This window comes from Bos javanicus, chromosome 22 (assembly GCF_032452875.1).
Source record: "Bos javanicus breed banteng chromosome 22, ARS-OSU_banteng_1.0, whole genome shotgun sequence".
Classification (NCBI taxonomy): domain Eukaryota; kingdom Metazoa; phylum Chordata; class Mammalia; order Artiodactyla; family Bovidae; genus Bos; species Bos javanicus.
This window is the reverse complement of record NC_083889.1, coordinates 6,205,003-6,219,538: the sequence shown is the minus strand read 5'-3', so window position 1 is coordinate 6,219,538 and position 14,536 is coordinate 6,205,003. Positions and strand designations below refer to the sequence as shown.

General features: G+C 54.3%; 1 protein-coding gene across 7 annotated transcripts in view; it reads left to right on the top strand.

Moving 5' to 3' along the window:
* OSBPL10 (oxysterol binding protein like 10) overlaps positions 1 to 14,536 on the top strand; it is a 362,137-nt gene that overhangs the window by 326,669 nt on the left and 20,932 nt on the right. For all 7 annotated transcript variants that reach the window (XR_009732395.1, XM_061395738.1, XM_061395733.1 and 4 more), the window contains exons 9-11: positions 7,238 to 7,424; positions 9,400 to 9,582; positions 12,871 to 13,024. Coding sequence is in view for 6 of the 7 variants with exons in the window: in XM_061395738.1 (XP_061251722.1) it covers positions 7,238 to 7,424; positions 9,400 to 9,582; positions 12,871 to 13,024 (524 nt within the window). In the remaining variant the exon portion in view is untranslated. The remainder of the gene's footprint in view (positions 1 to 7,237; positions 7,425 to 9,399; positions 9,583 to 12,870; positions 13,025 to 14,536) is intronic.

The window sequence follows — 14,536 nt, the reverse complement described above, 5'->3', positions numbered from 1 at the left end:
CCCTTAGTCAGTCTCACCCATCAGGAAAATGCTTCTAAGAATACCAAACTTCCAAGATTCTGGTTATTGTGCTCAAGGCTCCTTTGGGGGGTGGGTTGTGGGTGGGTGGTGCTGGGGGAGGTGGGTTGTTTCTCTTTGCCTCACTGCCTTCTTTGCACTGATCTGGAACATTCTGTGAATGTGTTGGTTGGGCTTGAAGTGACATTTTTCAGCCCTTCATTCTAAAAATTAGATGGGTCGACTTGAAATTTTGTACTTAACTACCTGCGCTAATCTTATTTTTTTAAATTTATTTTGCTGTGTTGGATCTTTGTTGCAGCATGTGGGATCTAGTTCCCTGACCAGGGATCGAACCCGGGCCCCCTGCACTGGCAGCATGGAGTCCTAGCCACTGGCCCAGTAGGGAAGCCCCAGGGAAGCATTAAATGGTTGCCTTAGGCGGCGGCGTGTTTGGCTGTGATAAAATGCCATTTTCAAGGGCTTCATCGTGCCTTGCCTTTCCTAGTTGCTCCTCAGAGACCTCCCTGAATGGTCCCTCAGCGCTGACACTGTTCAGCTCCCCGAGGTGACATCGCTCTGTGAAGAAGGGCACAGGTCCCTCTGCTTGGCACCCAGCAGATTGCTGGGGACACAGCTCATCCAGCCAGTCTGGAAACCCCTGCCCCCCAGAACTCCAGACCAGTGCCCAGTACACAGGTCCGTGGGGACAGGCCGGGACAGGTTTGCCCATGAAGGCTGGCAGCACAGAGCCTGCAGACTAGTCCCCTGGAGTCACTGTCCATGCTTCTGTGCTTTCTTTCCAGCATCAACGTCCTGTTGGAATATTTTGGTTCTTCAAAATTATTTTAGATATGTCAGTTTCAAAGTCTTCACTATTGGCCTTATATTTATTGATAAATCAATTGGTGGGATTTAAAGCAGAAACCTCCCAGCTTGAGGACCAGCCATGGCCCGGAAGGCTGGATTATTCGCTGTTTTTCAGCTTCTGTCAGCTCTTAGGCCAATTAAAGAAGAGCTTTCATTTGTGAGCCCGTTTGCAAGTCTAGTTTTAATATAGTCTTTTATTCATTATTAAGGACAGATTTTTGTACGCAGTCTTGAAAACAGAGTGTTGAGAAGGCATAATTGCTGGTGATTTAATGAATGAGAACACATTTATGGGTTTTCAGAAAAGAGCCCAGGAAGGTGGTCTCAGCAGTGCAGTAAGTCAGCCTTGCTCTGGGGCTCGCTCCTCTGATTTCAGTGGACTTGAGGGAAATTTCACCTTGGTTTGGGCGGGTGGAGGCTGCCTCCCACCTGGCTCCCTTCCCCCATGAGCATCACCCATCACCCATCACCTGACTTTTTGAGTTCCTCTTCATTCCCGAGTAGAAGAATCACTGCTAAGAATTCACCTGTCCAGAGAGTGGGGAGTGATCAGGATCCTGGCGGCGTAGCTGTGTGCTCTTAGCTGAATTTCAGGGGTCACCTTTTCACATCCCGGTGAGGCGTGGGTGCCGTTACCCCTGCATCAGCTGAGGGGCAGAGGAGTTAAGGTCACCAGGCTGGTGAAGGACGGAGGACTTGGAATGATGCAGGGGTCCCCAGCCTCCAGGATCTAACGCCTGATAACCTGCGATGGAGATGATATGACGATAGAAATGAGGTGCTTGGTAAATGCAGTGTGCTTGAAGCATCCCCAGACCACCACCCCAGCCCCCCGTCCGTGGAAGAGTTTCTTCCACGAAACTGGTCCCTGGTGCGGCCAAAAATGTTGGGGATTGCTGACCTCAGGTCTCATCTGTGCTCGGTCATGCTCGATTCTTTCCGACCCCATGGCCTCCGACCGCAGGCTCATCGTCCGTGGGATTCTCCAGGCAAGAATACTGCGGCAGGTTGCCATTTCCTACTCTAGAGGATCTTTCTGACCCAGGGATTGAACCCATGTCTCCTGCATTGCAGGCAGATTCTTTACCCCCTGAGCCACCTGGGAAGGTCTCATCTAAGACTTTTTTTAAAAAACGGTGACATATGTTGTTGTTGTTTAGTTGCTTCTGACTCTTTGTGACCCCACGGACTGCACCCCAGGGAAGCACGCCAGGCTTCCCTGTCCTTCCCTATCTCTCCAAGTTTGCCCAAGTTCATGTCCATTGAATTGGTGATGCTATCTAACCATCTCCAGGCATATGTTCCAGGTAAATGCATTCTAAAGAAACAGTCACTTGTCTGACCTTAGCTCACCAAGTTTACACTCGTGAAGACCAGGAAGACCCAGCACGCGGCGCTCACGGCTGCCGCACGCTCCTGCTCTGCAGAGGCCACCGCGGGATGTGCTAGTGGGCTGGGAGGGCTGACCACAGAGGAGGCCAGTGTGGACGGCAGGGGTGGGGTGGTGCTCTCGGGGACACCTGAGCCTCTGGGAGGATTGGACTGCCACGTAGTCCGTCAGTGAGGAGGGCAGGGATGGGGGATAGAGAGCCGCCTTCTCTGGGCCCTTGAAGGCAGGTGACAGAGGCACCTACAGCTTCCTCCTCCTGGTCTCGGGGCCCCTCCTCACTGCCGTAGGCCCTGAGACCTCGGGGCTTCTGAGCAGAACTTGGGCACGGGGGAGTCAGCGGGGGCCTCATTCTCCCCAGCTTCCACTTCCGGTCCCTCTTGATGTTGGTGTCAGATCTGTTCAGCATGAGCTGAAACTTGCCGCCTGCCTCTCTATCTTTAGCAGCTTAATTCTAGGAAGGACTCAAGTAGCCTTGAAAGTGAAAGCAACTCAGGCGTGCCCGTACTTCCACAGGGTCCTGAGCAGGAGCCGTGAGAAGAGACAAGGGTCAGGTCCATCCTCGCCTGCATCTCAGGACAGGGCCCCAGGGGTCACCTGGGGCATCTCGGCTGTGGGAGGAGGGACAGTGAGGAGAGAGAGGCCTGAGGCTTGGCTTTGGGGAAGATGCTGTACTTAAGATGGTGCAGAGATCAGTGTGCTCTGGATTTCGGTGTGTCTGGTGGAGTGGAGCCGTGTTGCCTGGGCATTTATGTTACAGGGATTCAAGTAACATAAGAGAGCAAGAGGGAGAGATTTCCATGTTGCTGCAACCTCTGCCCCTCAGTCCTGCCCCTGTGATCCTGAGTGACCCATGAGCCTGCTTTTCTCAGGGATCTTCACTTCTCCAGGTGCCTGCACGTGAGCATCCTGCCCCACTGGGAGAGACTGTGACCCCTTCCACCCACACACGCAGCTGTTCCCTGGGCTACACAGCCTGCTGACTGCCTGTGTAGGCAGGTCTGACTTGGCAGGACTTCACCCAGGGTGAGGGTGAGGGTTCTGGACAAGCCTGGTTTGTTCCATCAACTGTGGCTCACGGGCAATTCAGGGAGTTTTCAAGAGTAAATTGAGTGACTCCTCCAGGACATCTTTATGTGGGCTTTGGAAACTCAGCACTCGTGACCCCTCTGTATCTTCAGACTCTCCTGGCGAGCTCCCCGGGGCTGAAAGGGACACAGACACACCCACAGTGTCTCTCTGCTGGGCAGACTCTAGCGTGATTGGTTGGTTGATGTTTTTATTTTAATTTGTTGGCTGTACGGCAAAGTGACTCAGTTACATATATGCATACCCACACATTCTTTTTCATATTCTCTTCCATTACGGTTCATCACAGGATGCTGGATATAGTTGCCTGTGCTCTACAGTAGGACCTGCTGTTTATCCATCCTGTATATAATAGTTTGCATCCACTAACCCCAGCCTCCCAATCCACCCCTCCCTTAGCTTCCTCTCCCTTGGCGACCACAATTCTGTTCTCCACATCTGTGAGTCTTCTTATGTCTTGCTGCTGTTGCTGTTGTTCAGTCACTAAGTTCTGTCCAATTCTTTGGGATCCCATGGACTGCAGCACACCAGGCTTCCCTATCCTTCACCATCTCCTGGAGTTTGCTCAAATTCACGTCCAATGAGTCGGTGATGCCATCCAACCATCTCATCCTCTGTCGTCCCCTTCTCCTCTTGCCTTCAATCTTTCCCAGCATCAGGGTCTTTTCCAATGAGTCAGCTCTTCTCATCAGGTGGCCAAAGTATTGGATCTTCAACTTCAGCATCAGTCCTTCCAATGAATATTCAGGGTTGATTTCCTTTAGGATGGACTGGTTTGATCTCCTTGAAGTCCAAGGGGCTCTTGAGAGTCTTTTCCAGCACCACAATTCAAAAGCATCAGTTTTTCAGCACTCAAACTTCTTTATGGTCCAACTCTCACATCTGTACATGACTACTGGAAAAATCATCAGATCAGATCAGATCAGTCGCTCAGTCGTGTCTGACTCTTTGCGACCCCATGAATCGCAGCACGCCAGGCCTCCCTGTCCATCACCAACTCCCGAAGTTCACTCAGACTCACGTCCATCGAGTCAGTGATGCCATCCAGCCATCTCATCCTCTGTCGTCCCCTTCTCCTCCTGCCCCCAATCCCTCCCAGCATCACAGTCTTTTCCAATGAGTCAACTCTTCGAATGAGGTGGCCAAAGTACTGGAGTTTCAGTTTTAGCATCATTCCTTCCAAAGAAATCCCAGGGCTTATCTCCTTCAGAATGGACTGGTTGGATCTCCTTGCAGTCCAAGGGACTCTCAAGAGTCTTCTCCAACACCACAGTTCAAAAGCATCAATTCTTCGGCACTCAGCCTTCTTCACAGTCCAACTCTCACATCCATACATGACCACAGGAAAAACCATAGCCTTGACTAGACGAACCTTTGTTGGCAAAGTAATGTCTCTGCTTTTGAATATGCTATCTAGGTTGGTCATAACTTTCCTTCCAAGGAGTAAGCGTCTTTTAATTTCATGGCTGCAGTCACCATCTGCAGTGATTTTGGAGCCCAGAAAAATAAAGTCTGACACTGTTTCCACTGTTTCCCCATCTATTTCCCATGAAGTGATGGGACCGGATGCCATGATCTTAGTTTTCTGAATGTTGAGCTTTAAGCCAACTTTTTCACTCTCCTCTTTCACCCTCATCAAGAGGCTCTTTAGTTCCTCTTTGCTTTCTGCCTTTAGAGTGGTGTCATCTGAGATTGTTGATATTTCTCCCGGAAATCTTGATTCCAGCTTGTGGTCCATCCAGTCTGGCGTTTCGCACGATGTATTCTGCATGTAAGGTAAATAGCAGAGTGTTTCGTAGATAAGCTCATCTGTGTCGTGTTTTAGACCCACATGTAAGTGGTACATTGTGGCATTTGTCTCTGCTTGACCTACTTCACATAGTGTACTCATCTCTAGTTTTATCCATGTTGCTGAAAATGTGACTTTATTCTTTTCATGGCTGAGTGGCACCTAGGCCTGTTGATTTAGATGCTTATCTAGCCTCAGAGGGAAGTGCCAGCTGAGTTTTCATTTCTTCACTCTCACTGAGGAATGCTCAGAGAGTAGCTGTGAAGGCCCTGGAGCCGGGCAGGGACCCCAGGGCACATTGAGCCTCCTTATTCTTCCCGGTAGAGGAACCAGAGGCCCAGGGAGGGGACATCACTGATGCTTCTGGTCGCATGGATCCGGCTGAAGCACACACTGGCTTTCCTGAGGCTCTTGGTGCCCTTGCCCAGTGCCAGGCCAGCATGGACAGGAGTGGAGCCAGGAGGGCATTTCTACAGAAAGCAGAGCCCCAGGGTGGGGTGGAAGGCCGGGAAGGCTCTCACACAGAGCGAACCTCAGGGAGCCCATCTTGCTGGTTCCCAGGCCTCTGCCGGGCAGGGAGGTGCTGGCCCTCGGTGGGGGTGCCCAGCAGGCAGGAGCTGGACGCTGACGCACCTGCCGTCTAGCAGCCCCGGGGAGATGGTGCGTGCAGCGGTGCTCACAGTGGCCTTTGAGAGCTTGGTCCAAACTATCATTCTTTTCCCCAGAAAAAGAGAGAACCCTGTATCGTTTGCAGTGTCCCAAGAGGATCAGCGCTCTCCAAGTCTGGTGCTCGGCTTCCAGGGCAGACTCCCCTGGGCCGTGACAGTGGCAGCGGCTCTGATTTCTAACTTCCTGAGAACCTTTGAGCTTGTCTCTGTTGCCCTCAGGACAAAGGCAGAACTCGTCAACAGGCTTTTAGAAGTTTAAAGGTGCAGTCTGGCTCCTGTAGACCGAGCAGCCTCCACACCTCTGCCCACCGCCTCCCTTTCTCCCCCAGGGGCCTTTTCTCAGCCCCCTTCTCCCCCCAACCCCGTGCTCACCTGGCTGCTTCCCACCACAGGGCCTTTGCACATGCCTTCCTCAACCTGATACTCTCCCCTGGCCTCCTCCCCAGCTCAGCCCTTAGCCCAGCTCCTGCGTCCCTTCCCCAGGGGAGTCTCTCCTGCCAGGTCAGCTCCTCCCCGTCCCTCCTCATCACAGTTGTGGCTTTGCTGGCACCTCAGTCTCACCCACCTTTCTCTTCACCTTCTTGAGGGCAGAGAGTGAGTCTGTCTTGTTCACGTGTGTTCCTGGTGCCTGGCGTGCAGTAGAGGCAGGGCACACACAGGGCTGGCAGGTAGGCAGCTGACCTCGGAAGAGGCGGAGGCGTGACGTCCTTGGCGGGAGCAGGCTTGGTTTCTCATCTTTGCACCTTCTGGTCCTGGTGATGCTGCAAGCTCAGCTTCTATGCCCTGGTGCCAAGTCAAATCAGAGGCCAAGTTTTGGGTGAAGTAGAAGAGAACAGCTTTATTGCTTTTCGAGGACACGGTGGGCTCCTGGCCTCCAAACTGTGTGTCCCAACCCGGCAGGATGGGGTGAGGAGTTCAGTAGTTCAGGGGTGGGGCTGCTGACAAGGAGGCTGTGTGCAGCTCCACACGTCTACTCTGTACGTCAGTGTCTCTCTTCCTGCCCTGGAGCTAGGTCCGTCTGCGCTGTTTCCAGATTCCGTGTATACGTGTTAATATGTGGTATTTGTTTTTCTCTTTCTGACTGACTTCACTGTGTACGACAGACTAGGTCTGTCCACATCTCTATGAATGGCTCGGTTTCACTCTTTTTCTGGCTGATATTCCCCTGGGTGCCTGGGCCGCATCTCCGCAGTCCATTCCTCCGTCGGTGGGCGCACAGGTTCCCAGGTCCCGGCTGCAGTCAGCAGCAGCGCTGCCCCTGTCTTGGTTAGCAGCTGTGCGGGTTTGCCCTTCGGACCTCCGGGGAGGTCAGGGAGGCTGGAGTCTTGCCGATGAGCAACTGGGGGGCGGGGGGGGCACGAAATCCCGCAGGGTCGCGCTGGGTTTCGCCAGCCGCCCTTCCGTGGTGGGCGAGCCCGACGCGCCGTCTTCCCCCAGGCGTGCTGCGGCTCCTGGAGCACGGGGAGGAGTACGTGTTCACCCTGCCCAGCGCCTACGCCCGGTCCATCCTCACCCTCCCGTGGGTGGAGCTCGGAGGGAAAGTCAGCATCACCTGCGCCAAGACCGGCTACTCGGCCACCGTCATCTTCCACACGAAGCCTTTCTACGGGGGCAAGGTCCACAGGTAGGCGGCCGCCGGGGCCGGGCCCGTGTCCATCTGATCACGAGGCCCCAGGCCTCTTCTCTCCATCAGAAGCCTGGGTTCCAGCCAGAAGATGCATTGATAATCAAAATCCAGTTAAGGGATCTTTTTCAGATGACAGGTCTCCTGGGGCAGTTCTGAACCCTTCCCAGTCTGGTGAGGTGCTGGCGGAACACAGAGCAGAGATCAGAGGGCTTCTGGGGTCACTGTCACCCCTCGCTCCCCAGGCCTCCGCCTGACCTGTTCCGATACAGTTGGTCCATGGGCTCCATGCAACATCCTGAATCCTGTGTCTTTGAGAGCAGCACTGTTTCTCTCCTTTGGGAAGCTAGGAAGCATGCCTTAAGAAGAGGAAGGAGAGGGCTTGGAGCGGAGCTTCACCTCGTTTCCATGGTTCTGGTTATAAGGTTCTCCCCCTTTGGAGCAGATCACTGGATAAGCAAAGGAGACTTTCTTATACCTTTCTCTTGGAAAGTTGTCCTGGGTGGTGTTCACCTAGGGGTGTTGGACTGTCCCCCAGGAAGTGGATGCCCTCCTGGCCATTTTGGAGCTGGACACACTGGCTCCTAAGAGCCAATTGTGTGCGTTTCTCCCCAGCTCTGCGGGCCCTCATCCTGCCTGATGGCTTGAGAATCCACCAAGGTTGGGGCAGGGAAGAAACTCACAGAAGGGCTGCAAACTGGGTGTTTCCCTCGTGGTGAGCCCGCTGTTAAAGCGTTACCAGCACAGCACAGACACCCTTCCCACAGGATCCACCAGAGGATTCTGGGTGCGCCCTGGGCCCCCAGCTGTGTCCAGGTTCAGGGGGAACGCTTCCAGGCCTGTGTTCAGAAACTCCACATTCATCCGGAGTGTGGATGAAAAGAGGAAAAGAGGGTCCTCCACCTCCCATTCCTGCTGTGTTATTCTGCCTGCAGCAGGCTCCTAGGGAGAGGGAGTGGGCCCTGCCTTGGCCAAGAGCTGAGCCCAAGTCCCCGGGCTGGGTGGGTGAGGCGAGAGGCCACACACCTCCACCTAGACCCTCATAAACCAGGCCGCAGGGAGTCGCCCTCGTTTAGTGATTGAAAAGTTCTCCTGAGGCTCTTATGTTCTTTTGGTGGTTGAAATGTACACTATTATTACTAAAAAAAATTTTTGGCCGCACCCCACAGCATGCAGGATCTAGTTCCCTGACTGGCGACCCTAGTTCCACCAGGGTCGAACCCACCACCCTGCAGTGGGAGTGTGGAATTTTAACCACTGGACCGCCAGAGAGGCCCCCAAATGTACACCGTTAGACGCTATTTGAGGAAGAGGGGTGATTTCCACCCCAATAATAACATCTTGTAAAACCTTTGCGTGTTTATAAAAACTAAGAAATCGATGGGAGTCAACTAAACAACTCACAATAAAGAGCAATAAAGCACGTATAATTTTAAGCTGCCTAATTTATTTTCAAAAATCAGTAAAACAATATTAATTGAAAACAAACTGGGAAAACTGAGGAGGGGATAAATTAGGACTTTGGGATTAACAGATACATACCTTATATAAAACAGGTAAACCACAAGGCCCTCCTGTATAGCACAGGGAGCTCTACTCAGTACCTTATTTTAAACCTGTAAGTGAAAAGAATCTGAAAAAATACCGTGTTCATATATGTGTGTGTAACTATATGAATCACTGTTTCCTTGAAACTAATACACATTGTAAATTAAGTAGCCTTCAATTAAAAAAAAAACCTAAGCAGTTAACATTGCTGCATCCTTAGACTTTATTCAGATCTACCTGTTTGCCCATTGATGTTTTCCTTATCTGCTCAAGGATGTTAGATCACACTTTAAGAGCTAGTCTTTGAGCAAAAGAGCAGCCCCATAAAAAAAAAAAAAAGTGTCTCCATGCGAGCACACCTTTTGAAGTCAGTCTGTATTCTGATAATCTCACAGAAGTGTGTGCACTGCCCTCTTCATTCATTCAGGGTCACAGCGGAAGTGAAGCACAACCCCACCAACACCATCGTGTGCAAAGCCCACGGGGAGTGGAACGGGACCCTGGAGTTCACCTACAACAACGGGGAGACCAAGGTCATCGACACAACCACACTGCCCGTGTACCCCAAGAAGATCCGCCCCCTGGAGAAGCAGGGCCCCATGGAGTCCAGGTGGGGCCCAAGCTTAGCTGTCCTCAGCACATGACCCAAGGGGCAGAGAGGATGTCTCAGGGGACGGGGCCAGAATCATGTTCTGATTCCTTTAGAAACTTGAGTTATCCTCTGGCTGTCACTTAGGAATAGACCTGTTGTCACTTTCAGTTTATTGTTCTGCAGTCCTGGGGTAGAATGTGAAGACAGCCCACCCGGACTTTACTGCCTGTCTTACGAGAATTTGTCAGCTCTGCTGGTCTGTTACTTAATCACTAAGTTAAGTACGGAGAGATGCTAGTAATCAAAAAACCATGCAATTAAGCAATGAGATACTTTTTTTTTTCTTAACAGATTAGCAACATAATTTAAAAAAATTCTGTGCTGGCGAAACTGTGATAAAGTTGACACTGTGACTTGTGCAGGAAGGTGCCAGGTTCGCTGCAGGGACCAGTAGTTTTACATTCGTGACTTTTCCTTTATCTTGTAGTCTGCTTCTGGGAATCTCATCTAAGGGAGACTCCTTCAATTCACAAAAGGTTTTAAAAATGAAATTTGGGCTTTTTTTTTTTTAATTAAACAACAAACAAACTGTCTAACAGTTCAGTGATTTGGAGAATGGTTAAGTGAGTAAAGGAGAATCCACTCTGTCATGTGAATATTCTGCAGCCACTTAACGTGATGCTTATGCAAGTATAGAAGCAGAATCTTCTGGAAATATGCCATTAAAATTTTTAAATCCAGGAGTTCAGCCAAGTTTGTCCAGCAAGCCAGATCGCACCTTGTAAATGATTTTTGTACAATTTTGTGGGAACACCGCCGTGTTCATCTGTTTGCGGCCACCGTCTTGCGACAATTCTAGTGAAACAGTGGTGACCAAGACCACATGGCCTGCAAAGCCTGAAATGTTGGCTCGCTGGCCGTCACAGGAGAACGTTTGCTGGCCCCTGCTCTTATCGAAAAGCACGCTGCTCTATAGAAAGATGAGGTGGGATTAAAATGAAATCACAGATGATCCTGTGAAAGGGTTTGCCATGACCAGAAAAGTTTGCCGCCAAATTGGAAAAGTGCTTATTATGTGGAAATGAGCCAGGGGTCCCAGTGTGTGTAAATCATACGTTGTCACCGAGCTTACTAGAAAGAGGGCTGCGGTGTCCTGGAAATCTGGCTTTGAGCTGGGAGTCGTCCCCTGGTGCTCGTTGATGAGAGTGTGGTCTCTGGGTCGGAAGGGAGGGCGTGAACCCAGCCCAGTGAGCTGTGATGGGACACGTACCCTGTCCACATGGCCTCCGACGACGCCGCCCCCCGTCAGGAGCCCTGCGGTTCCTATCACAGCCCCCCTTGTTTCTGGCGTGGCTGTTGAGCACTAAACTCTGATTCCCTGAGCTGAGCTCCCAAGGACGTCCGTGGCTTAGCTGGTCCTTAGGAAGCCTCTTCAAGCGGGGAGCTCAGGCCCCTGCCTGGAGCAGAGCGGATGGGGGATGGAGTGTGGAACGGGAGAGGGCGGGGGTTGACGCTTCTTGTCTCACACACGTGGACTCCCTGGCACCTGGAGCTGGGCCGTCGGCAAACCCAGCCGCCCACCTTGTTTCTCGTGGTGGGAATGGCCCAGAGGTGTGGCACCTGCTGTTCGGAGCACCTGAGCCCGCTTACATGCCCGCCAGCCAGGCCCCACCTGCCGGAGGCCAAGTGAAGGACTGCCCGGTTGCCTTGGCTCCATAGGGGCCCGGCCCCCACCTTCCCCATGGAAGGGAACCCCTACCCCATTGTGGGAAGAGAAGCTGCTTTTCATCAGCCACCACCGTCAGCGTGCTCACGATGCCCCGAGCCTGGCCTGCATGCTGCTGCTGACCACCCCCGGCCTCCAGGACCTCCCTGCTCTCCGTGAGGGCTCTATGGGCCTCCTTTTTGCTTTTCACGCTCACCTTCTCCTACCCTCCCAGCCCTGGAGGCTTTCCCGCCCTGTGTTTTGGCCTGAAGTTCAGTGCCTTCCCCAGCGAGCCCTGGCCTTGCGCCTCCAAGGGGCTCTGGGTGGAGCCTGTGAATGGATGGGCAGAGCCCTTGACGTGGGGCTGCTCCTTGCTCACCACCCCGTCTCCAGCCACGGGGGCTCTCTGCCCTCTAGTTTTGAGGCCACTATCCTATGATGGGACTTGTCAGGGGAAGTCCTGCCCTGGGAGCACCCCCACCGTAGATGTCCAGGCACCTGGTCATTGCCTCTGCACGAGATGTGCGTTGAAGGTGGGGGCAATGGAAAAGCGAGTTTGAGGCAGCAACCAGCCTGACCTGTCTGCTTCCCCACCCTCCTTTCCTCTTTGAGCCCACCTCTTCTTCCCCTCTAAGCTCTCAGGGTGCGGTAGAAAGAGCAAGGGCTGGGAGCCTGGTTGGACCTGGCTTCCTGCCCCGCTCCAGAGCTTTCTCCTGTGTACGTTGGGAGCCGGGACGCCACTGTCCCTGGTGCTTTGTGGGGTGGGCACTGATCGGGGCAGAAGCAGGCAGTCTGGCCTCTGCAGCCTGAGCCCAGCTCCTGTCCTGGACTTGGATTCCCCAGGAGGCTGCTGTCTCAGACGGCTTGGCCGCTCCACTGCTGACTCCCTGGCCTAGGAGCTAACAGGGCACCTGTGCTCAGCCTGCTGCAGAGGCATCTGTGTCCCCCAAGCCAGGGAGGGGTGCTCGCTGTGGAGAAGTCTGCTGTTTGCTTTGTGCGGAATCTGGGCGGGTCCTGATATGAGAAAGTGAGGAAGTGACCCTTCACCTAAATGCGGATCCCACCCCGCCAACTCAGCTCCAGCACAGAGTGGGACTAGCAGGGAGGTGTTTCCTGAGGAGGGAAGCTGATGGCTTCTCCAGTAAAGGAATGAATGAATGAGTCTGACTTTGCATGTAGACACGGGCAGGTGGTGGATCCCGGTGTCTCAAACTCCTAGTATGGGCTTCCCCTGCGGGAGCGGCCGCTGTTTGCATCCATCAACTTGCTGACCTCGGGCAGGTGGCTGCCCTGGGTGTGAGTCGTCTTTTCTCTGCTTTAGGGTGGGGTCCTAACATCGCGTCTGTGTCACTGGGGTGCTGTGGTGAGCAGGTAATGTAAACTCTTATAAACGAGGTACCCGCGCGTGGAAGGGTCTGCGTGGATTCTGTCTGTAGGAGCAGCAGGATTCCTCCCGTCATCCCTAGACTGGCCCCCGGCACTCAGAGCCCGCCTGGGAGGGGAGAGGGGATTCAGGGTAGGGTGCAGATGGGGCCCAGGGACCGCAGCCTCGGGCCGCTGGCCCTGCCTGACTGCTAACTGTGCCCCCCGTGTTCCCCCAGGAACCTCTGGCGGGAGGTGACCCGGTGCCTGCGCCTAGGGGACATGGAGGCGGCCACCGAGCAGAAGCGGCGGCTGGAGGAGAAGCAGCGGGCGGAGGAGCGGAAGCGAGAGAACCTCCGCGCGCCCTGGCGGCCCAAGTACTTCATCCAGGAGGTGACCCGGCGGCGGGGTGGGCGGGCTGGCCCGTCTCCGCCGTGGGACTGGCAGGGAGGGCGGCGGAGGGCTGGGCTTGGCGGGCGCGGCGGGGGCCCTGAGTGCCGGCGCTCTCAGGTTTCCGTTAGAGGCGCGCCCTTGCCGGTGGGGAGGCGCGCACGGGCCGCGGCCCTGGGCACGTAGCGCTTCACAGAGGTCGCAGACTGCTGCTGTCTTCCATAGCGAGTTAAGGGCAAAGGCCTGCCCAGCCCATCTCCTCCCCTGGGGAGGTTGGAACCTTCCTATGACAAGCACCTTTTTAGAGCTTTGCCTCTCGTGGGGCCAATGGACTGGACTTGGAGGGAGGCCGGTGGCGGGTGGGGAGGGTTGTCCCAGGTCACCAGGAATCCTGGGGAAACCACCCCAGCCTGCTGGCCCACCTGCTGGTCAGAGCGCCACGTGCCCAGCTGTTTGTGGCGCAGCTGGGCAGCGTCCTGAGAACAGAACTGGAAACAACAGAAGCGCAGGAGGCGCAGTTTTTCAGGCAGGTGGTCAGGAGTCGGAGACAGGCGATGAGAGAAACAGGCCGGTGGGGACCAGACAGACCCCAGTCTGTACCCGAAGTGGTGGATGCTACTCACCTCCAGGCCATCACAGGCCGATTCCCCAGTTCTCACGAGAAGCCAGAAATCAGAATTTCTATTAGAGATCAGATACTCAGCTGGTGTCGAGGAATCTGTAAGTTTAGACATTGAGAGCCAGTGGCAGTCTGTCTGGACTTTCCGTGTCTGGGCGCTGGCGGCGTCTGCCTTGCACTCCGTGGAAGGATGGCCCCAAGTAGCCGGAAGGCTGCAGGGAGAGAGGGTGACCATGAGGTGGGCTGGGCCCAGCTCCCAGAGGCTGGAGCCAGGGCTGTGGGCTGAGGGTCGGCGTCACGGTTGGCCGATCCTTTAGACAGGAAGCCTGCTGGGGGACACTGAGAGCGGGTCCCTGTCTGGAGGGCTTGCCCAGGGCAGGCGACTCTCTATTAGTCAGGGTTCCCCAGAGAAACAGCACAGAACCAACAGGGGATAGGAGCTCATGTAGATCTATGATGAGATGGTGGGGGCTGCAAAGCCATGAGATCTGTGGGTTGCAAGCTGGAACTGCAGGGGAGCCAGTGGTTTATTCAATCCTAAGCCTGAGACCCGGGGAGCTGATGGTGTGAACCTCAGCTCAAGAGCAGAAGTCCAGATGAGTGAGGCAAGACAGAGAAGGTCGATCCTCACCTCCTCCCGCTCCGGTTCTACTCCGGCGGGGGGAGATGGGGCTATCCCCTCCCCCGCACGGGGGCAGGGTGTCCACCGCACCCCACCCACCAACCCACATGCCACCCTCCTCCAGAAACACCCTTACTCTCAGGCTCAGAAACAAACAACTCGGGGCCGGTCACGTCGACACGTCAAAGTAGCCATCACGGGATCCCGCAGGATCTAGCGTGAGCTAGATCTAGTCTCCCAGAGACAACTCCTCGGCTTGGCTCCTGTGGCTGCT